This window comes from Oncorhynchus gorbuscha, linkage group LG07 (genome assembly GCF_021184085.1).
Source record: "Oncorhynchus gorbuscha isolate QuinsamMale2020 ecotype Even-year linkage group LG07, OgorEven_v1.0, whole genome shotgun sequence".
Taxonomy (NCBI): Eukaryota; Metazoa; Chordata; class Actinopteri; order Salmoniformes; family Salmonidae; genus Oncorhynchus; species Oncorhynchus gorbuscha.
Genome location: NC_060179.1, coordinates 61126263 through 61153910, shown reverse-complemented (window position 1 = coordinate 61153910; position 27648 = coordinate 61126263). Strand labels below are relative to the sequence as shown.

At 43.2% G+C, this 27648-nt stretch overlaps 1 protein-coding gene across 1 annotated transcript in view; it reads left to right on the top strand.

The window, feature by feature from the left end:
* Positions 1–26819, top strand: part of LOC124040157 (cdc42 effector protein 1-like) — a 31825-nt gene extending 5006 nt beyond the window's left edge. Inside the window, exons 2-3 of the mRNA XM_046357062.1 lie at positions 3990–6814; positions 24696–26819. Coding sequence (XP_046213018.1) covers positions 6364–6814; positions 24696–25456 — 1212 coding nt within the window. The 5' untranslated portion in view covers positions 3990–6363 and the 3' untranslated portion in view covers positions 25457–26819. The remainder of the gene's footprint in view (positions 1–3989; positions 6815–24695) is intronic.
* Positions 26820–27648: the final 829 nt, after the last annotated feature.

Genomic DNA, 27648 nt, shown 5'->3' with positions numbered 1-27648 from the left:
AACAACTGTCAGTACCAGCTTCCCAATGAAAACAACTGTCAGTACCAGCTTCACAATGAAAACAACTGTCAGTACCAGCAATGAAAACAACTGTCAGTACCAGCTGCACTATGAAAACAACTGTCAGTACCAGCTGCACTATGAAAACAACTGTCAGTACCAGCTGCACTATGAAAACAACTGTCAGAACCAGCTGCACTAACTGTCAGTACCAGCTGCACAATGAAAACAACTGTCAGTACCAGCTTCACAATGAAAACAACTGTCAGTACCAGCTGCACTATGAAAACAACTGTCAGTACCAGCTGCACTACAAAAACAACTGTCAAAACAACTGTCAGCACTACGAAAACCAGCTGCACAATGAAAACAACTGTCAGTACCACTGTCAGTACCAGCTGCTGCACTATGAAAACAACTGTCAGTACCAGCTGATGAAAACAACTGTCAGTACCAGCTGCACTATGAAAACAACTGTCAGTACCAGCTCCCAATGAAAACAACTGTCAGTACCAGCTGCAATGAAAACAACTGTCAGTACCAGCTGCACTATGAAAACAACTGTCAGTACCAGCTGCACTATGAAAACAACTGTCAGTACCAGCTGCACTATGAAAACAACTGTCAGTACCAGCTGCACTATGAAAACAACTGTCAGTACCAGCTGCACAATGAAAACAACTGTCAGTACCAGCTGCACTATGAAAACAACTGTCAGTACCAGCTTCCACAATGAAAACAACTGTCAGTACCAGCTGAAAACAACTACGAAAACAACTGTCAGTACCAGCTGCACTATGAAAACAACTGTCAGTACCAGAAAACAACTGTTACCCCAATGAAAACAACTGTCAGTACCAGCTGCACTATGAAAACAACTGTCAGTACCAGCTGCACAATGAAAACAACTGTCAGTACCAGCTGCACTACGAAAACAACTGTCAGTACCAGCTGCACTATGAAAACAACTGTGTCAGCTACCAGAAAACAACTGTCAGTACCACTGCACTATGAAAACAACTGTCAGTACCAGCTTCCCAATGAAAACAACTGTCAGTACCAGCTTCCCAATGAAAACAACTGTCAGTACCAGAAAACAACTTCAGTACCAGCTTCCCAATGAAAACAACTGTCAGTACCAGCTTCCCAATGAAAACAACTGTCAGTACCAGCTTCCCAATGAAAACAACTGTCAGTACCAGCTTCCCAATGAAAACAACTGTCAGTACCAGCTTCCCAATGAAAACAACTGTCAGTACCAGCTGCACTATGAAAACAACTGTTAGTACCAGCTGCACTATGAAAACAACTGTCAGTACCAGCTGCACTATGAAAACAACTGTCAGAACCAGCTGCACTATGAAAACAACTGTCAGTACCAGCTGCACTATGAAAACAACTGTCAGTACCAGCTTCCCAATGAAAACAACTGTCAGTACCAGCTTCCCAATGAAAACAACTGTCAGTACCAGCTGCACTATGAAAACAACTGTCAGTACCAGCTGCACTACAAAAACAACTGTCAGTACCAGCTGCACTATGAAAACAACTGTCAGTACCAGCTGCACTACGAAAACAACTGTCAGTACCAGCTGCACAATGAAAACAACTGTCAGTACCAGCTGCACTACGAAAACAACTGTCAGTACCAGCTTCCCAATGAAAACAACTGTCAGTACCAGCTGCACTACGAAAACAACTGTCAGTACCAGCTGCACTATGAAAACAACTGTCAGTACCAGCTTCCCAATGAAAACAACTGTCAGTACCAGCTGCACTATGAAAACAACTGTTAGTACCAGCTGCACAATGAAAACAACTGTCAGTACCAGCTGCACTATGAAAACAACTGTTAGTACCAGCTGCACTACGAAAACAACTGTCAGTACCAGCTGCACTATGAAAACAACTGTCAGTACCAGCTTCCCAATGAAAACAACTGTTAGTACCAGCTGCACTATGAAAACAACTGTTAGTACCAGCTGCACTATGAAAACAACTGTCAGTACCAGCTGCACTATGAAAACAACTGTTAGTACCAGCTGCACTATGAAAACAACTGTCAGTACCAGCTGCACTTTGAAAACAACTGTCAGTACCAGCTGCACTACGAAAACAACTGTCAGTACCAGCTTCCCAATGAAAACAACTGTCAGTACCAGCTGCACTACGAAAACAACTGTCAGTACCAGCTGCACTATGAAAACAACTGTCAGTACCAGCTGCACTCCAAATGCCAGATGATTTACCTTTCATTATATTTCTATGTGTGTCTTACCTACAGTTGAAGTCAGAAGTTTACATACACCATTGCCAAATACATTTAAACTCAGTTTTTCACAATTCCTGTCATTTAATCCTAGTAAAAATCGTCTTCGTTCAGTTAGGATCACCACTTTATTTTAAGAATGTGAAATGTAAGAATAATAGTAGAGAGAATAATTTATTTATGCTTTTATTTATTTCATCACATTCCCAGTGGGTCAGAAGTTTACATACACTCAATTAGTATTTTGTAGCATTGCCTTTAAATTGGTTAACTTGGGTTAAATGTTTCGGGTTAGCCTTCCACAAACTTCTCACAATAGGTTGGGTGAATTTTGGCCCATTCCTCCTGACAGAGCTGGTGTAACTGAGTCAGGTTTGTAGGCCTTGCTCACACACGCTTTTTCAGTTCTGCCCACAAACTTTCTATAGGATTGAGGTCAGGGCTTTGTGATGGACACTCCAATAATTTGACTTTGTTGTCCTTAAGGCATTTTGCCACCACTTTGGAAGTGTGCTTGGGGTCATTGTCCATTTGGAACCCATTTGCGACCAAGCTTTAACAAGCTTTAAGCTTCCCACTTTTTCCTCCAAACATAACAATGCCCACTGATGTCTTGAGATGTTTCTTCAATATATCCACATAATTTTCTTTCCTCATGATGCCATCTTTTTTTGTGAAGTGCATCAGTCCCTCCTGAAGCAAAGCACCCCCACAAGATGATGCTGCCACCCCCGTGCTTCACTGTTGGGATGGTGTTCTTCGGCTTGCAAGCCTCCCCCTTTTTCCTCCAAACATAACAATGCCCATTATGGCCAAACAGTTCTATTTTTGTTCATCAGACCTGAGGGCATTTCTCCAAAAAGTACGATATTTGTCCCCATGTGCAGTTGCAAACCGTAGCCTGGCTTTTTTATGGTGGTTTTGGAGCAATGGCTTCTTCCTTGCTGAGGGACTTTCAGGTTATGTTGATATAGGACTCGTTTTACTGAAGATATAGATACTTTTGTACTTGTTTCCTCCAGCATCTTCACAGGGTCCTTTGCTGTTGTTCTGGGATTGATTTGCACTTTTCGCACCAAAGTACGTTCATCTCTAGGAGACAGAACGCGTCTCCTTCCTGAGCAGTAGGATGGCTGCATGGTCCCATGGTGTTTATACTTGGGTACTATTGTTTGTACAGTGGTACCTTCAGACATTTGGAAATTGCTCCCAAGGATGAACCAGACTTGTGGGGGTCTACAATTTTCTGAGGTTTTGACTGATTTCTTTTGATTTTCCAATGATGTCAAGCAAAGAGGCACTGAGTTTGAAGGTAGGCCTTGAAATACAGGTACACCTCCAATTGACTCAAATGATGTCAATTAGCCTATCAGTCGCTTCTAAAGCCATGACATCATTTTCTGGAATTTCACAAGCTGTTAAAAGGCACAGTCAACTTAGTGAATGTAAACCTCTGACCCACTGGAATTGTGATACAGTGAATTATAAGTGAAATAATCTGTCTGTTAACAATTGTTGGAAAAATGACTTGTGTCATGCACAAAGTAGATGTCCTAACCGACTTGCCAAAACTAAAGACATTTGTGGAGTGGTAAAAAAAAGAAGTTTTAATGACTCCAACATAAGTGTATGTAAACTTCTGACTTTCAACTGTATGTACCGGTACCATGACCCACCATTTCTAACTCCCTGTCTCCCCCCTCTCTCTCTCCCACAACAGACAGCATGTTCAGAGTGAGGCCAAGGTAGCTTCTCAGACCCAGATAACCAGCAGGCCTGGTGGAGAGAACCAGAACAGACCCAGAGAGAGGAACATCAGTGCCAGGACAGAGCCCAAAAAGAGGGAGGAGAGAGGCTCAAAAAAAGTATTGACGGACAGGCGAGGGGAAGAAGAGATCCAGGGATTAGGGGCTCATCCAGGCTTCGACCAATCCCCTGAGGAGACCCCCCTTTTTCCTTCTGAAAACTCAGACAGCCGCCCGGATTACTGCATTAAACATATTACCTTTTATTAGAGACTTCTGTTTTTGTTATTTTTTCTGAAACCAACTGGTGCTCAGTTTCAGCCCTGCTCTATCAGATGCCTGGAGTGTGGGCGGCTGGATTTGTGTAACTCTGAAAACAAAGGATCAGAAGGAGAGGAGGAGCAGGGCATGGGGGGATGCTGGAACGTGTAGGAGACATCTAGGAGCGTTCCTTAAAGACGTGTGGGGATAAACCTTCGGGCTCCAGCTGTGTCTGTGGGAGTCAGACGAGAGGTCAAAAAGTCTCTCTCTCTCTCTTTCTCTTTCTTTCAACCATGAGAGAGAATCTGCTTTGCTTCACATTCACACACAAGCTGAGCAGTGCATGATTGCTTTTGCCTCTGCAGCTCACAGTCACATAGGAGAGTTAGTCAGAGATGTTGAGGTGGTGGCTTGAACTGTAAGTATATGAAGTCTGGTTATGAGTGTCTGGTTCATGCTCTCGAGAGGTTAAGACTATCTCAAATTCAACATCACACCTAATAGAAGTCTGTTGGTCTGGTAAGTAGACCCCTGGTACTGCTCTCTGTCTCTCTCCCGACTCCTCTCCCTCGCTCTCTCTCTTTCCAGTCTGTGGTATGAGGTGTGCTTCCTCCCTCTGTGCTGCTCCCAGCTGCCCCTCTTAAAACGCCAGCCAGTGGAGACCTAAAGGAGAGGGCCTGGGACTGTGGTTAGGAGCAAATTAAAAGGCTGCTTTAACCCTGACGCAATCCCATTCAGAGGTCTGCTCCAAGTCATTAATAAAGACAGGCTATCGCTCGTGGGAGGGCCTCGGTAATGGAAAGCTCTTAAAAGAACAAGAACACCTTGTCAGTGTACGTTACACTATCAAATTATTACAGAAAGCAATATCCATTACTTTGCTGGCTAAAGATTACAAAGGAAAAGTCCATTATTTGCATACCTCCTGCCAGTGTTGACTTACTGGGGTATTTTGTGCAATCAAAGTCAGCTAAGTGATTTTCTTATCAGTACATGTGTCAGTATTTTATGAATTTTGGGCTAAAAATAGAACCGTATGTTTTTTTCTAGTGGAACATACTTTGCATGTTTGAAAACAAGATTTGGGGCTTCTGGTCAGATCAGTTGTAAGTGTTGAATGAGGGTCTCTGCTCTGCTTTTATAGAGATTTTGCAAAAGTATTTCGGGGAAATATGTGATCTGATTAAGTAGCACGCACTCATGTTGTAACAAAACACAGGACGAGAGAGAGACAAAATAACCTGAAACTCTCAGACAATTAAAACATACTTACATTTAATTTGTTCTCGAGGGAAGTGACAGGAGAGTCACTGTGGTCTACATTTAGAAGGTTCTAGAACAGTGGACTTTGAAACCCGGAACTTTGACGACAAACAGCAGGCAAGGGTCTGTAGAAAAACCTGATCCAGTTACTTTATGACTGAATGTTCCAGATAGTGATGTGTTCTGCCAGATCTCCTACCTGGTTCTACATCTATACACTAAATCAGTCTTTAGCAAAAAAAATCCCCTCAGGGTTACTGGACTGTTATAGCTGCATTTGAGCCTCTTCTAGGCGGAGAATTGAATACATTTTTTGTGCTTTCTTTTAATAAATGGTTTCAGTGTACAACCACAGGAGGGATATTTGCAGCTAGAACTGGGGTTATTCCTGAGCTGATGTTTTAAAAACCCAAAGCCTAAAACAACTGTAGAGCATAGCGTCTCTGACCACACTCAAACTGGCAGTGAATTCCAGGAACTGAGCTGCATACTTTTTTCCTCCATTTCTCTCGACTTAATCCAGCTGGATATGGATGACAACAAACAGCAGAAAATGGGACTGAAATTGCAAACAGCACATGATAACAAGAGAATACAATAGACGTCTCCATTACCGAGGTTGACCCTACAAGACCTGGTGGTGGAATTATATTCAAAACCTAAACTTACATGATCATTACTTTTGAGCCACACAATCCCCCTGGGAGAATTTCTGAAGCAAATCTTTCACCAAAGATATTTAAGTTCCTTTTCCATCCCTACTTTCAGTGGATTTAAAGGGATTTTAAAATATCTTTTTAGAGAACCTTACCCTTGGCCATCACCATGAACCTGGGGAAGATCCCTGGGTTGAAGGGCCTGGTGGCCGGCTCTCAGAGTAAACGCCATTTCAAGGGCGACCTCACCTTGGACATGATCAGCCCTCCGCTGGGAGACTTTCGTCACACCATGCACGTGGGCCGCGGAGGGGACGTGTTCGGGGACACTTCGTTCCTTAGCAATCATGGCGGGGCCGCCAACGGAAACGAGGATGATGATTCCGTCACAAGTCCTGACAACAAGATCGGGGCTTTCTTCTCCCGGACCCTCCGGCATGTTCGGAAGACACCAGAGCATCCCAGGGGGGGGTCGAAGGACCTGTCCCCGCCACCCCCTCCCATCTCCCCCATCATCAAGAACGCAGTGTCTCTCCCCCGGCTGGATGTGGACGGCTGCCCTATTAAAAACCTCTTCCACACCTCTCCTACCTCCCTGGATGAGACCACTTATGGTTATGGTGAGTCTTACTGTACACCCACACACACACATACACAAACATATGCACGCATCCACACAATAAATGAACATGCAACCATACCTGTGAAGACTTGCGGTAGATCCTGGACCTAAGGTCTAAGCTTAAGCTCAGAAAGCTAACACTGTTTGTGGCATGCATAGACGCAATAGCTGCTGTTGGACATGCTGTGAAAACATACTCTCATTTCCACAGTAATTCAGACAAATTTTCCACAGCTGTCATGATGAATCACCTTGGCTGACACACAACAACCCTCACACTCTCTTTAGTTTGTTATGTGATGATAAGAGAGAGGCGCATCAGACATTACTGTGCTGCTGTGTGTCTGGTCTGAGGCCCTATGATGCTGACTACCCCACATTAATACCCTCATGTTTCACTGTCTGACCTCTCTGCTATATTTTGGTGTGTGTGTTTGGAAGCATGTTTTTATCTATGTGCGTGCAAGCATGTTATTGGTGTAAGAGACCTGTACTCCCAGGCAGAGAGCACTTCCCATTCAAACTATGCAGTGGTACTAATTTACCTTGCATCGTGTTTGTTTCCAGCAGACCTGGGCACATTTTCTTAGCATTTTGTAGTTTATTTGAAAATACCAACTTTTCAAATACTTATGGTAGTCGAATATACTGTAGTTTATATAGAGTTTAAACTAAAAGGCAACTATTTTCTTTGATATTTAAATACAGTACCAGAAAACTAAACAATATTTGAATGTATTTGAATACATGCAAATTATTTGAAATATATGATCATAAGCACATGGTTTTGAGGGCTCTTAGATATTAATCTTAATGCAGCCTATAGCCTATAATTAAATACACAAGGGACATGGAATCACCTCAACATTAGATTAGACCACTTTTGCAGCTTCAAAATTACTAACAAATATATTTTCATAATGTCTGAGTCATAAGGTAATACCAACAAACTCTCACAGTCTAACTTCATCCACATTCTCCAAACATTACATTTCAATATTGCTCAAAATGTAACATTTCAGTGTTTTTCACACCCTGGTTTGACTCCTGCTGCTCTTTAACATTCCATTTCTCCAAAATGCCTCCACAGTGGCACAGCGGCACTGCATCGCAGCACTAGAGGCGTCACTACAGATCCGGGTTCGATCCCGGGCTGTGTCGCAGTCGACCGCGACTGGGAGACTCATGAGGCGGTGCACAATTGTCCCAGCGTCGTCTGGGTTAGGGGAGGGTTAGGCCGGCTGGGATGTCCTTGTCCCATTGCACTCTAGCGACTCCTTGTGGCGGGCCGGGCGCATGCACGCTGACTTTGGTCACTAGCTGTACGGTGTTTCCTCTGACACATTGGTGCGGCTGGCTTCCGGGTTAAACGAGCAGTGTGTCAAGAAGCAGAGCGGCTTGGCGGGGTCGTGTTTTCGGAGGACGCATGGCTCTCAACCTTTGCCTCTCCCGAGTCCGTACAGGAGTTTCAGCAATTGGACAAGACTGTAACTACCAATTGGAAATCACAAAATTGTGGAGAAAAAGTGGTAGAAAGTACAAAAACTTATACAGTATATATTAATTTTTTCTAATAAAAATAAAAGAACAGTGTTCACGACTGGGATCGAACATACAACCTTCTGATCCAGAGTCATGAGATTACTATTTCTGAATGGTTAAGGTAAGGGTTAAGGTTTGGGATAGGGTTAAAAGTATCATGCTTGAAGGTAAGACCCAGAGATGGGGCAAAGGTACAGGACGGCAGGCAGGGTCAGGGGCAGGCAGAGTGGTCAGGCAGGCGGGCTCAGAGACAGGGCAGGCAAGTGTCAAAACCAGGAGGGTGAGAAAAAGAGAGACTGGGGAGAAGCAGGAGCTGAGATGAAAAATGCTGGTTGACTTGACAAACAAGACGAACTGGCAACAGACAAACAGAGAACACAGGTATAAATACACAGAGGATAATGGGGAAGATGGGTGACATCTGGAGGAGGTGGAAACAATCGCAAAGACATGGGTTTAACTCTGGACACATGAAAGGTGGGATGTATACGAAGGGTATGTGGCAACAGAAGACAAACAGCTGAGGGGCTAATCATTTTGGCGATGGGAAATGGGCCAATAAATCGGGGGGAGAACATGTGGGATTCCACCCGGAAGGGCAGTTCCCTGGTGGATAGCCATACCTTCTGCCCAAGAGGATGCCAGGGAGCCGGGGTCCGATGGTGCCGACCGGGCTCTCCTTCAGGTATGATGACAGCGGCAGATAAACATCTGGGCAGAAGGCATGACGCACTCTTCCTCCTGCTTGGGGAAGAGCGGGGGCTGATACCCCAGGGAACACTCAAAAGGAGATAAGCCCGTGGCAGCGCAGGGAAGGGTGTTGCGGGCATATTCAACTCACACCAGCTGCTGGCTCCAGGAGGTGGGGTTGGCGGAGACCATGCAGTGCAGAGTAGTCACCAGATCCTGTTTGGCTTGCTCCGACTGGCCGTTGGACTGGGGGTGGAATCCGTAGGACAGGCTGGTCGATGACCTAATGAGGGTGCAGAACGCCTTCCAGAACCGAGATGAGAACTGAGGTCAGAGACCATGTCGACCGGCAGTCCATGGATCCGGAAGACGTGCTGCACCATGAGCTGGGCTGTCTCCTTGGCTGAGGGTAGTTTGGGGAGAGGAATGATGTGGGCGGCTTTGGAAACGCAATCCACCACAGTCAGGATGGCGTTGTTGCCATCAGATGAGGGAAGACCGGTGACAAAGTCCAGGGAGATGTGGGACCAGGGATGGTGAGTGACAGGCAGAGGTTGAAGGAGACCAGCTGGAGCTTGTTGAGGAGTCTTGTTTTGTGCACACACTGTGCAAGCGACGACAAATCCGGAGACGTCAGGGACCATGGTAGGCCACCAAAAGCCAGGGTCCGGCGGGAACCCGGGTGGCAGGCCAGTCCAGGACCGTACAGTGGACCACGTCAGGCACGAACATCCGGTAATCTCAGCATAAGAAAATGATGAGGATACCCCTCATGTTTGGGTTCAAGGAACGATATTACTAGTATTGCTAAGCATTGAACTTGTTATAATTTTTATATTGCCTTTCGTCCAGGACATTTACATAGTGATGACACCATGCCAATAATGAACAATGGACAGCCTCCCAGGTGGCGCAGTGGTTAAGGGCGCTGTACTGCAGCGCCAGCTGTGCCATCAGAGTCCCTGGGTTCGCACAATGGGGCGACGCACAATTGGCCTAGCGTTGTCCGGGTTAGGGAGTGCTTGGTCGGTAGGGATGTCCTTGTCTCATCGCGCACCAGCGACTCCTGTGGCGGGCCGGGCGCAGTGCGCGCTAACCAAGGTTGCCAGGTGCACGGTGTACCCTCCGACACAGTGGTGCAGCTGGCTTCCGGGTTGGATGCGCGCTGTGTTAAGAAGCAGTACGGCTGGTTGGGTTGTGTATCGGAGGACGAATGACTTTCAACTTTCGTCTCTCCAGAGCCCGTACGGGAGTTGTAGCGATGAGAGAAGATAGTAGCTACTACAACAATTGGATACTACGAAATTGGGGAGAAAAAGGGGTCAAATTCAAAACCCCAAAAAATGAACAATGGACAATATATGGATCATACAGCTGTCATGACGTTGGCCTGGGGGATAGGTTTATGACAGTCATAAATACCTCTTTCCCCCTTTTTCCTCTCTCTACCCTACTGAGGTTACATTTGCAAACCCCTTGGTTAACATAGAGATTCTGGGAACATCAGAAGGGGGGAAATGAACTATATTCTGGTAATCTGACCCATTGAACATATGCGGTGGTACTTAATGAATATGATGTCAGTTCGGTTGTCATCTGAGACATTCTCATCAATGATAAAATTACATAAACTCTACAGTGGAAAGTCTATACATCAGAGTTATCGGATTCACATGGAATTTTTGTTCAATTTAAATGTTTGAATATGAAATTAATCGTGATGGGATGAAATGTGATTTTAGCTTCTAAAATGTGAGATTTGGGTTTTCATAAAATAGGGCTGCGCTCAATCAGTGGCCCGCCCCTGTGAAGAGACATGGGCTATAAAACTTTTCAAACACGTCCTCTGAGGATGTAGGACGACGGTCCGATGTCAGAATGGTTCAGATAATAACTACAGAACGAAGCCAACATCAGCATGAGCTTTGGTTGCGAATGATATGAACTTTGAACTCTTATTCACTACATAAGTGAATAGCTGTTTAGTTAGCAACAGCAGATGCAAACGAGGGTTAGGAAGGAACAGACAGAGTATCACGTCTATCACACTACGACATTACTACAATGTATTTAATTGACAACCAGAGATATTCTTCAAAGGACTCGGTTGGGCAACACGGCCTTCTATCTACCACCAACCTACCGAAGCGCAGCTCAGAGTAAATATTTATTGCATTTTCCTTTTCCAAATGGGCAGTAATTTAGAATGCATAAGATACTGTATTTATGATAGCACAGCTTCGGCCTTTGTTCCTCAGTCTTCCCGCTCCTTCACTCAAACCCAGCCCTTTTCTTTTGTGTAACCAACTGCCATATCTGTTCCGCCCGCTAGGGACGTTTTCCTTTATGACGTAATTTGTAATCAAGTTATGATTTAATTATGTGTATGTCTAATTCTGTGTGATTAGTTAGGTATTTAGTAAATAAATGATTAAACCCAATTTTGTATTGCTGATTCAAATTGTTAGCCAGGGTTCGTGCAGATAACCAAGAATTTACAACTTTCAGATGAGACTGAAGTAAGATGACAATTAATATTGACTGCTATTGATGTAAAATATTACTAGGTCTTTAAGAGTTTATTCGAAAGATAACAGCTCTATAAATATTATTTTGTGGTGCCCGACTCTCTAGTTAATTACATTTACATGATTAGCTCAATCAGGTAATATTAATTACGGAGAAATGATTTTATAGAATAGCATGTCATATCACTTAATCCGGCATAGCCAAAGACACGACACAGCTATCCCAATTTTTTTTGACTCTTTATCATCTTTTTGTTTTCATTCTCGTTCTTGCTTCTTCAATACTCACCCTTACTCATAAAATCTGCTAACCTAATTGTAAAGGTCTGAATTGGTTACATATTTTGTTTGACATCGTTATTATTTAATTATCATTAGACCAGAAATATGCTGCTTAATTTATTTCATATGTAAGGCTGCCATTATGCCAAAACTCTGTAATTATCGTGCAGGTCTGGGAACCGGGGAGGGAGGGCTGGGGAAAAGGGGGCAGGGAAGTGGGAACGATTTATAGAGTGTCTTCTGGGTGGGTAGTGACCAGTGGGTGGGTTTTCCTGTGGGTCCTGCTTTTTATTTTAGATCTATGGGATTATCAATACTTGTCATGTGTGCTCTCTCTCTGGCCTCTAGGTCACCAGGTTGCTCGTTATGGCACACATCTGTCACCATCGTTAAGAGCATCTGCGCGTCATCAGACTCATCCGGACTGAATCACCTCCTTGATTACCTGCCATATATATATATATATATAACTCCCTTTGGTTCCTTCCCCAGGCATCATTGTTTCTGTTCCAGTGTCATGTTTGTGTTTATTGTTTTGTATTTAGTTTTATTTATTAAAACACTCACTCCCTGAACTTGCTTCCCGACTCTCAGCGCACACGTTACAGAACGACGCCTCACCAAAGGGAAGCATCAGGGGGTAATATTTTTTTGTGTTGGAGGTGATGTCTGGTCCGGGTGTCCGAACCGGAGCTACCTGGGAGGCCTCAGCCGGTTTGTCGGGTTCCCCTGCCTCAGCTTGATCGACGGGTTTCCATACCTCAGAGGGACCGATAGACTCCCAAACCTCAGCTGGCTCGACAGGATCCAATGCCTCAGCGGGTGAATAGGTTCCCGTGCCTCGACAAGGCAACTGGGGAGGTCTCAGCTGGCTCATCAGACTCTCACGCTTCAGCCGGTTCATCAGGTTTCTGCGCCTCAGTGGAGGCGACCGGTCCTCTCCGGATCCCCGGGATTGTCCCTTTTCGTTAGCAGAGGGGGTACCGTCACGTGTGCTCTCTCTCCGGGGCTCTAGGTCGCCATGCTCCCATGCCTCAGCAGAGGTGACCGGTCCACTCCTGAACCCCGGGATCGTCATTTTGGTCGGCGTCCTGCGGCTGAAACCGCTTGTCGGGAGGGGGTACTGTCACGTGTGCTCCCATTCCTTGCTCGCACAAGCTTTTTCAATTCTGCCCACAAATTTTCTATAGGATTAAGGTCAGGGATTTGTGATGGACACTCCAAAACCTTGACTTTCTTGTCCTTAAGCCATTTTTCCACAACGTTGGGAGTATGCTTGGGGTCATTGTCCATTTGGAAGACCCATTTGCAATCAACCATTAACTTCCTGACTGATGTCTTGAGACGTTGCTTCAATATATCCACATACTTTTCCTACCTCATGATGCCATCTATTTTGTGAAGTGCACCAGTCCATCCTGCAGCAAAGCACCCCCCCCATGCTGCTGTTGGGATGATGTTCTTCGGCTTGCAAGCCTCCCCCTTTTTCCTCCAAACACAACGATGGTCATTATGGCCAAACAGTTCTATTTTTGTTTCATCAGAGGACATTTCTCCAAAAAGTACAATCTTTGTCCCCAACCGTACGTAGTCTGGCTTTTTTATGGTGGTTTTGGAGCAATGGCTTCTTCCTTGCTGAGCGGCCTTTCAGGTTATGTCAATATAGGATTCGTCTTACTGTGGATATAGGTATCTTTGTACCCCTTTCCTCCATTATCTTCACAAGGTCCTTTTGCTGTTGTTCTGGGATTGATTTGCACTTTTCGCACCAAAGTACGTTCATCACTAGGAGACATAATGCGTCTCCTTCCTGGGAGGTATGACGGCTGCATGGTCCCATGGTGTTTATACTTGCGTACTATTGTTTGTACAGATGAACATGGTACCTTCAGGCATTTGGAAATGTCTCCCAAGGATAAACCAGACTTGTGGAGGCGTACAATTTCTTTTCTGAGGTCTTGGCTGATTTCTTTTGATTTTCCCATGATGTCAAGCAAAGAGGCAGTGAGTTTGAAGGTAGGCCTTGAAATACACCCACAGGTACACCTCCAATTGACTCAAATGATGTCAATCAGAAGCTTCTAAAGCCATGACAATTTTCTTGCATTTTCCAAGTTGTTTAAAGGCACAGTCAACTTAGTGTATGTAAACTTCTGACCCACTAGTATTGTGATACAGTGAATTATAAGTGAAATTATCTGGCTATAAACAATTGTTGGAAAAATGACTTGTGTCATGCACAAAGTAGATGTCCTAACCGACTTGCCAAAACTATAGTTTGTTAACAAGACATTTGTGGAGTGGTAGAAAAATGAGTTTTAATGACTCCAACATAAGTGTATGTAAACTTTCGACTTCAACTGTCGGGGGGGGGGGGTTCAATGAAATTTGTCCAGTGGCAGTCTAATGGCTTGGGGGTAGAAGCTGTTGAGGAGCCTTTTGGCCCTAGTCTTGGCGCTCCGGTACCGCTTGCCATGTGGTAGCAGAGGCAACAGCCAAAAGGGTGACTGGAGTCTTTTACAATTTTAAGGGCTTTCCTACACTGTCTATTTACAAGTCCTGGATGGCAGAAAGCTTGTACTGGGCCGTTCGCACTACCCTCTGTAGCATCTTAAGGTCAGATGCTGAGCAGTTGCCATACCAGGCGGTGATGCAACTGGTAAGGATGCTCTCGATGGTCCAGCTGTAGAACTTTTTGAGGATCTGGGGGCCCATGCAAAATCTTTTCAGTCTCCTGGGGGGGAAAAGGTTTAGTCGTGCCCTCTTCACAACTGTTTTGGTATGTTTGGACCATGATAGTTCGTTGGTGTTGTTGACACCAAGGAACTTGAATCTCTCGACCCACTCCACTACAGCCCCGTCGATGTTAATGGGGGCCTGTTCGGCCCGCCTTTTCCTGTAGTCCACGATCAGCTCCTTTGTCTTGCTCACATTGAGGGAGAGGTTGTTGTCCTGGCACCACACTTCCAGTTCTCTGACCTCCTCCCAATAGGCCGTGTCATCGTTGTTGGTGATCAGGTCTACCACTGTTGTGTCGTCATCAAACTTAATGATGGTGTTGGAGTCGTGTTTGACCACTCAGTCGTGGGTGAACAGGGGATACAGGAGGGGACTAAGTACACACCCCTGAGAGACCTCAGTGTTAACTTGTTATGGTTGCAATCCCCCTATCGGGATAAGTGTCATCAACAACCGCTGAATAGCATAGTGCTACATACAATAAATATTACTATAAATATTTATACGATAAAACATTAAGTACACTTATCATCAGGTAGCTCGGTCATGAAAATCAGAAAACAATCAAATTAATAATTTACCTTTGATGATCTTCGGATGTTTTCACTCACGAGACTCCCAGTTACACAACAAATGTTCAGTTTGTTCCATAAGATGATTTTTATATCCAAAATACCTTAGTTTGTTTGTCGCGTTATGTTCAGAAATCCACAGTAAAGAGCGGCCACGACAACGCAGACGAAAATTCCAAATAGTTTCCAGCCTTTCAAAGCACTTCATGGCTACCGACGTGAGTGCCATGCGGGGGTAATCATTTAGGCAGCTTACCTTTGCTTCCTTTGGCACAGGGATTATGGTGGTCTTCTTGAAACATGTAGGTATTACAGACCCGGCCAGGGAGAGGTTGAAAATGTCAGTGAAAACACTTGACAGTTGGTCCGCGCATGCTTTGAGTACACATCCTGATAATCCGTCTGGTCCAGCTGCTTTGTGAATGTGGACCTGTTTAACTTCTTGATGCACCCATCCCGTTAGCGGGATCATTCATCAACATCCGCTGAATTGCAGAGCGCCAAATGTAAATTAAATTACTAAAAAAATAAGTGCAATATAGCAAAACACAGCATAGCTTGTTGTTAATCCACCTGGCGTGTCAGATTTCAAAAAAGCTTTTAGGAGAAAGCATACCAAGCGTTTATGTAAGGACATCTATCTCAGCAGACAAAACTTTACAAACAGCTAGCAGCCAAGTAGATTGGTCACGATTGGTCGCGTTATGTTCAGAATTCCACAGGCTTGAGCGGTCACAACCAGGTAGATGAAAATTCCAAATAGTATCCGTAAAGTTCATAGAAACATGTCAAATGTTTTTTATAATCAATCCTCAGGTTGTTTTTACAATATATAATTGATAATATTTCAACCGGACTGTACCTTCTTCAATAGGAGAGAGAGAGAAAATGTATGCTCCAAGCTGTTGCGCATGCAAAACGCTGCTGGCACCCAGCCATACAATGACGGGATGTGATCTTTCTCGCTCATTTTTCAAAATAAAAGCCTGCAACTATGTCTAAAGACTGTTCACAACATGTGGAAGCCATAGGAAAATGAATCTGGTTGATATCCCTTTAAATGGAGCGAATGCAGGCAATGGAACAGAGCTTTCGGGAGAAACAGCACTTCAGGGGTTGGATTTTCCTCAGGTTTTTGCCTGCAATATCAGTTCTGTTCTACTCACAGACAATATTTTGACAGTTTTGGAAACTTAAGGATAGAAACTTAAGTTTTCTATCCTAATCTGACAATTATATGCATATTCTAGATTCTGGGCCTTAGAAATATGCAGTTTCATTTGGGTACGTTTTTCATCCAAACATCAAAATACTGCCTCCTACACTCAACATGTTAAAGGTTTTGTTCACATTGGCTACCGAGAGCTTTATCACATAATCATCCAGAATAGCTGCTGCTCTCGTGCATGCTTCAGTGTTGCTTGCCTCGAAGCGAGCATAAAAGGCAATTAGCTTGTCTGGTAGGCTCGTGTCACTGGGCAACTCGCGTCTGGGTTATCCTTTGTAGTCCGTAATAATTTTCAAGCCCTGCCACATCCGACGAGCATCAGAGTCGGTGTAATAGGATTCAAACTTAATCCCGTATTGACGCTTTACTTGTTTGATGGTTCGTCTGAGGGCATAGTGGAATTTCTTACTAGGTTCCGGATTAGTCTCACGCTCCTTGAAAGTGGAAGCTCTAGCCTTTAGCTCGATGCGTATGTTGCCTGTCATCCATGGCTTCTGGTTGGGATATGTACTTACAGTCACTGTGGGGACGACGTCATCGATGCACTTATTGATGAAGCCCATGACTGAGGTGGTGTGTTCCTCAATGCCGTTGTATGAATCCCAGAACATATTCCAGTCTGTGCTAGCAAAACAGTCCTGTGGTGTAGCATTCGCGTCATCTGACCAGTTCTGGATTGAGAGAGTCACTGGTACTTCCTGCTTTAGTTTTTGCTTGTAAGCAGGAATCAGGAGGATAGAATTGTGGTCATATTTGCCAAATGGGGAGAGCTTTGCATGCATCTCTGTGTGGAGTAAAGGTGGTGTAGGATTTTTTCCCCCTGGTTGCACATGTGACATGCTGGTAAGAATTTGGTAAAACTGTTGCCTGCATTAAAGTCCCCGGCCACTAGGAGCACCGGTTCTGGGTGAGCATTTTCTTCTTTGCTTATGGCCTTATAGAGTTGGTTGAGAGTGGTCTTAGTGCCAGCTTCGCTTTCTGGTGGTAAATAGACGGCTACGAATAATACAGATGAGAACTCTCTTGGTAGATAGTGTCGTCGACAACTTATCATAAGGTACTCTACCTCAGGCGAGCAATACCTTGAGACTTAATATTAGACATCGCACACCAGCTGTTATTGACAAAAAGACACACACCCACACGCCTCATCTTACCAGAGGTAGCGTCTCTGTTCTGCCGGTGCATGGAAAATCCAGCCAGCTCTATATTGTCAGTTTCTTTGTTCAGCCACGTCTCGGTGAAACATAGGATGTTACAGTTTTTAATGTCCCGTTGGTAGGATAAGATGATTAAGATGGCGTAGAAGAAAATGGCTGACGTTTTACAATCTCCCAAACAATTGTGCAATTTTTATTTATTTTTTTGCGTTGTGTAACTTATTTTTTTACTTATTGTGTACATAATGTTGCTGCTACCATCTCTTATGACCAAAAATTACTTCTGGACATCAGAAAAGCGATTACTTACCACGGACTGGAAGAAACTTTTTCCTTTAATTAACGAGTCTGACGAGAAGGAAAGCCTGCTTTCACTGGAACAGGCCCAGACCCACGCCTTTTGCGTGAAGAATCTGAATCTGAATCAGGTGAATTACTATCAGAACCCATATTAATCGAACAAAGATTATCCCGTTTCTATAAAGAATTGTACACCTCTGATTGTAAATCCACACCAAGCCAGATTGAGTCCTTTTTAAAATATATAAAAACTCCTCCTCTCAACTGAGGAAGGGGGCTTGCTGGGAGCCCAAATCTCTCTCCATGACCTACAAAAGGGCATTGGATAACATGATTAAAGGCAAATCACGTGGTTGTGATAGTATTCCTCCTGGGGGATATTTAAAATGTTGGCGTCACGAACCGGCTCAAAGCCCGTAACAAAGGGAGACAACGTGGAGATAAGGAGTAGCAAAATATGTATTTATTAACTAAAGCAACTAAGTATAATATACAATGGTGTGTGTAATCAGTAGTGTAATTGAGTGTTTTGCATGCATGAATGTGATAATGCAGGGTGATGAAAGGTGCCAAAGCAAACAAACACAAGGCCACCAAGAACCACAACACAATCTACAAAAGGTGTCTGCATGGAGAGAGTCTCCTCCATGAATATGGAAGAGGTCTATTTATCCTGGGAGACACCTGGCCCAGGTGTTTCCCATGTAGCTGACGACCCTCCCAACTCCGCCCACCGGCATCCTAATAAGGAAACAAGAACAAAGAGAGAATACGGCAGACAGAGTGGGAGGGTCGTCACAGGAACCAGTTAGGTCTGGTGTTGCTGAAAAGGATTAATACAGCTCTTCACGAAGGTTCATTTGGAAGAGATGTAAATACAGCACTAATTTAGCTTTTATAAAAAAGTTAAGGACACCATCTAGTGCTCTCATTATCGCCCTCTAGCTTTGATAAACACAGATATTAAACTATATTCAAAACTTCTGTCGCCCAGTCTCTAAACTTACTTACCCAAATTGGTATCTGGAGCAAAGTGGGTTTGTTAAAAAACGATTATCCTCCGTTGCCTATTACATATCTTCCATGCTTCATCAGAACCAAAGCTCCTTGGGCAGTTCTATCCCTCGATGCAGAAAACGGTTTTGATTGACTAGAATGGTTATATCTTTGGTCGGTTTTGGAACATATGGAACTTGGCTCCAATTTCATTAATATATTTAAGATACTATATGCCAATCCTTCAGCCATATTAATAACAGACAATAACTGCTCTGTTCTGTTCAGAATAACTAGAAGTGGCAGGAAAGGTGATCCCATCTCACCACTGCTATTTTTATTGTCTATGGAGCCCCTGGCTCAGGCAATTCAACAATCGAAAGAAATTACACAAATATCTCTCAATCCTACAGATCATGTGATCTCATTATACGACAACGATATATTACGTTTATTGAGACAATCTCTCAAAAGCTTCATAGACAAATTCAGGTCCATAAAATAAAGTTATAAAATTCAAGTTATAAAAATTCAAGTTATAAAATAAATTGAACAAAATCTGCTCTACTGCCTATCAAGATCCCGAACCATCACTACATATTTAAATATTTGTGAATAGATATATTTCAGAACGCTCAAATCAATTCAATCAACCTCAGTAGATGGACTAATATCCCAGTTGCTTTAACCTGCAGAATATCTATTGTCAAAATGAATATATTTCCACAGCTTAATTAATGTGTGTAGTTCAATGCTTCTCTTGTCTTCCTCTTCTGGCTTGTGGGATAAAATCCATAGTGTGGTTTCAAAACGTACAGTACCAATCAAAAGTTTGTACACACCTACTCATTCAAGGGTTTTTCTTTATTTGTACTATTTTCTACATTGTAGAATAATAGTGAAGACATCAAAACTATGAAATAACACATGGAATCATGTTGTAACCAAAAAAGTGTTAATCAAATCTAAATATATTTTATATTTGAGATTCTTCAAAGTAGCCACCCTTTGTCTAGATGACAGCTTTGCACACTCTTGGCATTCTCTCAACCAGCTTCACTCTTGGCTGCTTTTTCTTCACGCTGCGGTCCAACTCATCCCAAACCATCTCAATTTGGTTGAGGTCGGGTGATTGTGGAGGCCAGGTCATCTGATGCAGCACTCCATCCTTCTTGGTCATATAGCCCTTACACAGTCTGGAGGTGTGTTGGGTTATTGTCCTGTTGAAAAACAAATGATAGTTCCACTAAGTGCAAAGCAAATGAGATGGTGTATCGCTGCAGAATGCTGTGGTAGCCATGCTGGTTAAGTGTGCCTTGAATTCGAAATAAATCACAGATCATCTGTTCACCTACTCTGCATTTATTTGGGCTGCAATTTCTGAGGCTGGTAACTCTAATGAACTTATCCTCTGCAGCAGAAGTAACTCTGGGTCTTCCTTTCCTGTGGCGGTCCTCCTGAGAGCCAGTTTAATCATAGCTCTTGATGGTTTTTGCAACTGCACTTGAAGAAACTTTCAAAGTTCTTTAAATTTTCCAGATTGACTGACCTTCATGTATTAAAGTAATGATGGACTGCCGTTTCTCTTTGCTTATTTTTGCTGTTCTTGCCATAATACGGACTTGGTCTTTCACAAAATAGGGCTATATTCTGTATACCACCCCTACTTTGTCACAACACAACTGATTGGCTCAAACGCATTAAGAAGAAAAGGAATTCCACAAACTAACTTTTAACAAGGGACACCTGTTAATTGAAATGCATTCCAGGTGACTACCTCATGAAGCTGGTTGAGAGAATGCCAAGATCGTGCAAAGCTGTCATCAAGGCAAAGGGTGGCTACTTTGAAGAATCTCAAATATAAAATATATTTAGATTTGATTAACACTTTTTTGGTTACAACATGATTCCATGTGTTATTTCATAGTTTTGATGTCTTCACTATTATTCTACAATGTAGAAAATATTAAAAATAAAGATAAACCCTTGAATGAGCAGGTTTGTCCAAACTTTTGACTGGTAGGCCTACTGCATATGGCAAGGTAAGCTATAGTGCACCCTGGTAGAGGTGAACTGATTTATCCATTAAACAATGTAACTAGGCTTTGGTACTATTATTGCTCACAATTGTGCACTCCTATTATTATCCACTCCTTAATTGTCCAGTGTTGGTGATCGCGTACCCACAGAAGCTGCTTCTTCTTGCGTCTGGTTGATTGGAGTGGTCATCTGCTGCAATAGGCCATCCATGACAAGCACCGACGAGTTGTTCATTCACAGATGCCGTTCTGCACACCACCGTTGTACTGCGTCGTTATTTGGCTGTTAGTGGCATGATGGTTATCTTGCACGATTATTGCCATTCTCCCTCGACCTCTCATCCACGAGCTGTTTTCGCCCACAGGACTGCCGCTGACAAGATGTTTTGTGCTTGTCACACCATTCTTGATAAACCCTAGAAACTGTCGTGCGTGAAATGCACAGGAGGCGGGAGACTGATTAGCAACCCTAGTTGCTAGGTGGAGTGGGAAGGGGTGGGAAACATGGTTTCCAGGAGTGGGGGAGGTTGGGGCTGGAGGCACACTTTTTTTCCCTTCTTTTTTTTCTGCTTGTATTGAATTCATCACTTAAACTCTGTATGTACTTGTGGCAGCCTATGGATACATGTTTTATAAACATATAATTTTAAATGGATAATGTATATAGTGTTTTGGAACAAAACGGTTAAAATATGACTGTCAGATTGATTGCAATAGTATAGGAGATTGTGTGTGCTCTATTCATTCGATCTTCAACATGCAGTTCCAGATGCAGCCCTGCTATTAGTTGAATGCAGCCAATCTGATAGTTTCAGAAAAGTAGTCACTTCCTGAGATCTGTATTCAAGTATTTTACAAAAGTAGTTACTTTCTCTGAACTTTATTCAAATATACTGAAAAAAATATAAATGCAACATATAAAGTGTTGGTCCCATGTTTCATGATCTGAAATAAAAGATCCCAGAAATTTCCCATACACACAAAAAGCTTATTTCTTTCAAATGTTGTGCAGAATTTTGTTTACATCCCTGTGAGCATTTCTCTTTGCCAAGAAAATCCATCCACCTGACAGGTGTGGCATATCAAGAAGCTGATTAAACAGCATGACCATTGCACACGTGCACCTTGTGCTGGAGACTCTAAAATGTGCAGTTTGGTCAATGCCACAGATGTCTCTAGTTTTGAGGGAGTGTGCAATTGGCATGCTAACTGCAAGAATGTCCACCAGAGCTGTTGCCAGAGAATTGAATGTAAATTTCTTTACCCTAAGCCGTCTCCAATGTTTTTTCAGAGAATTTGGCAGTACGTCCAACCGGCCTCACAACCGCAGACCACGGGTCAGCCCAGGACCTCCACATATATATAATAATAATATAATAATATATATAATATAATATATAATAATATATGCCATTTAGCAGACGCTTTTATCCAAAGCGACTTACAGTCATGTGTGCATAGATTCTACGTATGGGTGGTCCCGGGAATCGAACCCACTACCCTGGCGTTACAAGCGCCATGCTCTACCAACTGAGCTACAGAAGGACCACATCCGAGATCCTGAGGCCCATTGTCTTGCCATTCATCCCGGCGCCCTCCCCTCATGTTTCAGCACGATAATGCATTGCTCCATGTCGCAAGGATCTGTACACAATTCCTGGAAGCTGAAAAAGTCTCAGTTCTCCCATGGCCTGCATACCCACCAGACAGGTCAACCATTGAGTATGTTAGGGATGCTCTGGATCGACGTGTACGACCACCTGTTTCAGTTCCTGTCAATATCCAGCAACTTCACACAGCCATTAAAGAGGAGTGAGACAACATTCCACAGGCCACAATCAACAGCCTGATCAACTCTATGCAAAGGAGCATTCTATTCCTCAGCACTGCATGAGGAAAATGGTGGTCACACCAGATACTGACAGGTTTTCTGATCCATGTCCCTATCCCTTTTTTTAAAGGTATCTGTGACCAACAGATGCACATCTACATTCTCAGTCATGTGAAATCCATAGATTAGGACCTCATTTATTTATTTCAATTGACTGATTTGCTTATTTGAACTGTGACTCAGTAAAATCTTTGAAATTGTTGCAGGTTTCATTTATATTTTAGTTCTGTGTAGTTTTTAAAAGTAGTCACTTTCTGAAATCTGTATTCTACTAGTTTTAAAAAGAAGTAGTTATTTATGGGGATTCAAATAGTTGTTGTCACCTCCAAAGTAACTATTTGTTCCCCCGGAATAGTATTTTACTTTCCACAAAGCATAGTTAAAACTATAGTTATCCCAGGTCTTGTTTCAGCTATGGAAGCAGTAAGTCATGAGGGCACTGGTGTGTGACATGTCATGTGAGTAATCTGTCCTGGGAACAACGTGTCTGAGAGGTGATGTCCAACTCAGAGATAGAGAAAGAGTTGGAATTTTTCAGCATTTTGAAACTGGCAGGACTCACTATTTTATGACATAGTTTACACTGCCCTCTGTTGGTGATGGGAGAGCATCTACAGTGCATTCAGAAAGTATTCACACCCTTTGACTTTCCCCCCATTTTGTTGTGGAACAAAGTGGGATTAAAATTGAAAAACATTTTTTTTGTTGTCATTTTTGGTCAACGGTCTACACAAAATACTCTGCGGGAGTATGTCAATGTCAAAGTGGAAAAAAAGTGATAACATTTTTTTAAAAACTGTTAAAAAAAAAAATATATATATATATATTAATATCTTGATTATAATAAGTATTCAACCTCCTGAGTCAATACATGTTAGAATCACCTTTTGCAGCGATTACAGCTGTGAGTCTTTCTGGGTAAGCCTCTAAGAGCTTTCCACACCTGGATTGTGCAACATTTTCCCATTATTCTCAAATGTATTTTTTCACACTCTGTTAAATTGGTTGTTGATCATTGTCAGACAACCATTTTCAGGTCTTGCCATAGATTTTCAAGCAGATTTAAGTCAAAACTGTAACTCGCTAACTCTCTTTCTATAACTTCTCTTTCTATAGGATCCTGTGCTTAGCTCCATTTCATTTCTTTTTTTATCCTGAAAAACTCCCCAGTCCTTAACAATTACAAGCACACCCATAAAATGATGCAGCCACCACTGTGCTTGAACATATGGAGTGTGGTACTCAGTAATGTGTTTTATTGGAGTTGCCCAAAAAATAACGCTTTGATACATTTTCTGCTGTATTTAGTGCCTTGTTGCAAAAAGGTTTTGGAATATTTGTGTTCTGTACAGGCTTCCTACTTTTCACTCTATCAATTAGGTTAGTATTGTGGAGTAACTACAAGGTTGTTGAGCCATCCTCAGTTTTCTCCTATCGTAGCCATTCAACTCTGTAACTGTTTTAAAGTCACCATTGGCCTTATGGTGAAATCCGAGTGGTTTCCTTCCTCTCCGGGAACTGAGTTAAGAAGGACACCTGTAACTTTGTAGTGACTGGGTGTATTTATACACAATCCAATGTGTAATTAAATCTACCAATAGGTGCCCTTCTTTGCGAAGCATTTGAAAACTTTGTGGTTGAATCTTTGTTTGAAATTCACTGCTCGACTGAGGGACCTTACAGATAATTGTATGAGTGGGGTACAAAGATTCAAAAATCATGTTAACTATTATTGAACACAGTGAGTCCATGAAAATTATTATATGACTTGTTAAGCACATGTTTATTTAATGTTAAAACTATGGTCCCAACTGAAATTCCATTTATTATTTTACATTTGAAATTTTCTGTCAAAATCTAAATCACAATACAGAATGTTATGCCTAAACTCCCTGTCTCTACTCCACCTCAGGTCTGGAGTCAGGTTTCGTCACTCTGCCCCGTCTCTCCCGCTCAGCGGAGCGTCAGTCGCAGCAGGGAGGCTCTAACTCCTGTATCCCCAACACCCACTGCGGCTCGCTCACCGACGTCTCTGCCCTCCTGTCCTCCTCCGCTGACCCGACCCTGACCTCTGGCCCCAGTCACATGACCCGGTTCGACTCCTTGTCCTCCATGGCATCCTTCACATTCGACCTGGGACCCTCCCTCATGAGCGAGGTGTTCGGGTTGATTGACAGCCCTAATGGCCACCCAGAGCCCAGCCACGCCTGGGAGGCAGAAGAGGTGGAAGAGCCAAGCGGCTCTGCGATTGGGTTTGCAACCAATGAAGGCTCGGAGATGGACTCGGAGATGGATGCCACCACTGCCTCATTGGTGGATTCTCTGCTTCGAGAGGACTGTAGTAGCAGCAGGAAGAGTCCATATGGGATGGAGTGGGAAGAGGAGGAAGAGGAGGCTAGGAGAATGGAGGTGAATGGAGGTGAGCAGCATCTTAAAGGGGCAGTGCCTGATTTAGTTATGGGCTCCCCCTCTAGACAGAGGCCTGCTATGGAGAGTGAGAGGTTCCAGGGTTCCACTGATGTGCTGGGGGTGCTCTATGGGGTTGGAGGGCTCCTGAAGGGGCAGCAGAGGATGGATCTGGAGGGAAAGGTGACCATGTGCCAGACCATGAAGAAAACCCCTTACATCTGCATTACACCTGATGAGGAGGAGGAGGAGGAAATCAAAGTCTGAACTACAATGACAGCCTCAATTGTGTTTCACTAGAATTACCTACAACAGATGTCCCACTGGGCACACACTGGTTGAATCAACGTTGTTTCCATGTCATTTCAATTAAATTACGTTGAACCAACATGAAATAGACGTTGAATTGACGTCTGTGCCCAGTGGGTTGTGATTCTTGGTTAATTCCTTGTAAAGTCTTGTTTTAAGAAACTGGCTCTATTGACCTGACTCAGCTTTGAACCCTTCTTGTAATGTAATGTTATGTCGTAAGGAGACTCACTTAAAGACTTTGATTGTTCCCAAATTCACCCAAATGTAATGGAAAGTATGTTTGTTGAAAGACTCATTGAAAGATTATGGATGCTGAAAGTTCCCCAAGCAAACATGCTGTATGGAAGGAGCTAGAACAGGCTAATAATAGCAAACTACATGTCCTTTTAAAAGAGGTCACTGGAACCAGTGGAGAACAAAGAAATAAAGAGATGGGGTAGAAAGTGTGAGAATGTGGTTGGGCACAGAGGAGTTACCATGGAAACTATAGGAGGTTGGTGGCACATTAATTGGGGAGAACGGGCTCGTGGTAATGACTGAAGTGGAATAGTATCAAATACATTAAACACATCTATTTGCCATCCATGCCATCCATTTGTGCCGTTCCGGCCATTATTATTAGCTGTTAACCCCTCAGCAGCATCCTGTGATGTAAACACTAAAGACATGGCTCAACAGTGTGTAAGTCTGTTAACAGCTGGTTAAAAATATACTGTGTGGACTTCCTGAGACCAAATGCTCAGTGTGACTTCATATAACTATTCAAGGCAAAAGGCAGGACACAAAGACAAAGTAGTAGCGGTTTCAACCCAACTTCATCTTTCCCTCACCATCAACCAGTCCCATGGAAATGAACTACGCCAAGAGAGAACTCTTAGCACGTGATGTTAACTTCAGGAAAACAATACTCTTTTGCCTGAAGATTACACCCAAGACAAACACTTCATTTTTGCTCATTCTACCGATACAGTATGAAGCACAAACCATGAGAAATTCACTCAGAAATTAAATTGAAGATAATTTTGTACAATGTAATAATCACAAGTATAATGTTGTTACAGTATGTTTGTTAATTCACATATTTACATCATACCCCATTTAGACATGTTTCCCAAATTCATTATGGGTCTAGCTAACTCTCATCTTGCTTTTCGATAGGATAGTCACCTGCCTGTCTGCTATTCTGTCAACCAATGGTTGAATCCTATTTTTAGACTATATTAAGAAAAACAGTGTCCCCCATCCGCATCAATGTGCTGCTATTGATACCAATGATATTTCTATAATGATAAATGAAATAAAATGTTTTTAATAAGCATGGGCATTAATACTTTATTTACATGTCTGAAAACATTCATACAACTGTGATACAAAACATGCACTAAAGAAATCACAACATATAATGCATGTATGGTAGCTCTCAAACTACAAAGCACTTTTTCTCTAAGAGTTGAACTGGCTGCAAAAGCACAATACATCTCTGGCCTTGATATGCAACCCAAAGCAGGTTACTCCAAATGTCAGGTTACAGTCAACATTTGTACCTAAAGCGTAAGAACACTTCTTTACACAGGCTTAGATAATACACTATACACTACATGACCAAAAGTATGTGGACACCTGCTCGTCAAACATCTCATTCCAAAATCATGGGCATTAATATGGAGTTGGTCCCACCTTTGCTGCTATAACAACCTCCACTCTTCTGGGAAGGCTTTCCACTAGATGTTGGAACATTGCTGCAGGGACTTGCTTCCACTCAGCCACAAGAGCGTTAGTGAGGTCAGGTACCGATGTTGGGTGATTAGGCCTGGCTTGCAGTCGGCGTTCCAATTCATCCCAAAGGTGTTCGATGGGGATGAGGTCAGGACTCTGTGCCGGCCAGTCAAGGTCTTCCACACCGATCTCGACTGTATGGTCCTCACTTTGTGCACGGGGAAATTGTCATGCGGAAACAGGAAAGAACATTCCCCAAACTGTTGCCACAAAGTTGGAAGCACAGAATCGTCTAGAATGTCATTGTATGCAGCAGCATTAGGAATTCCCTTCACTGGAACTAAGGGGCATAGCCCGAACCATGAAAAACAGCCCAAGACTATTATTCCTCCTCCACCAAACTTTACAGTTGGCACTATGCATTGGGGCAG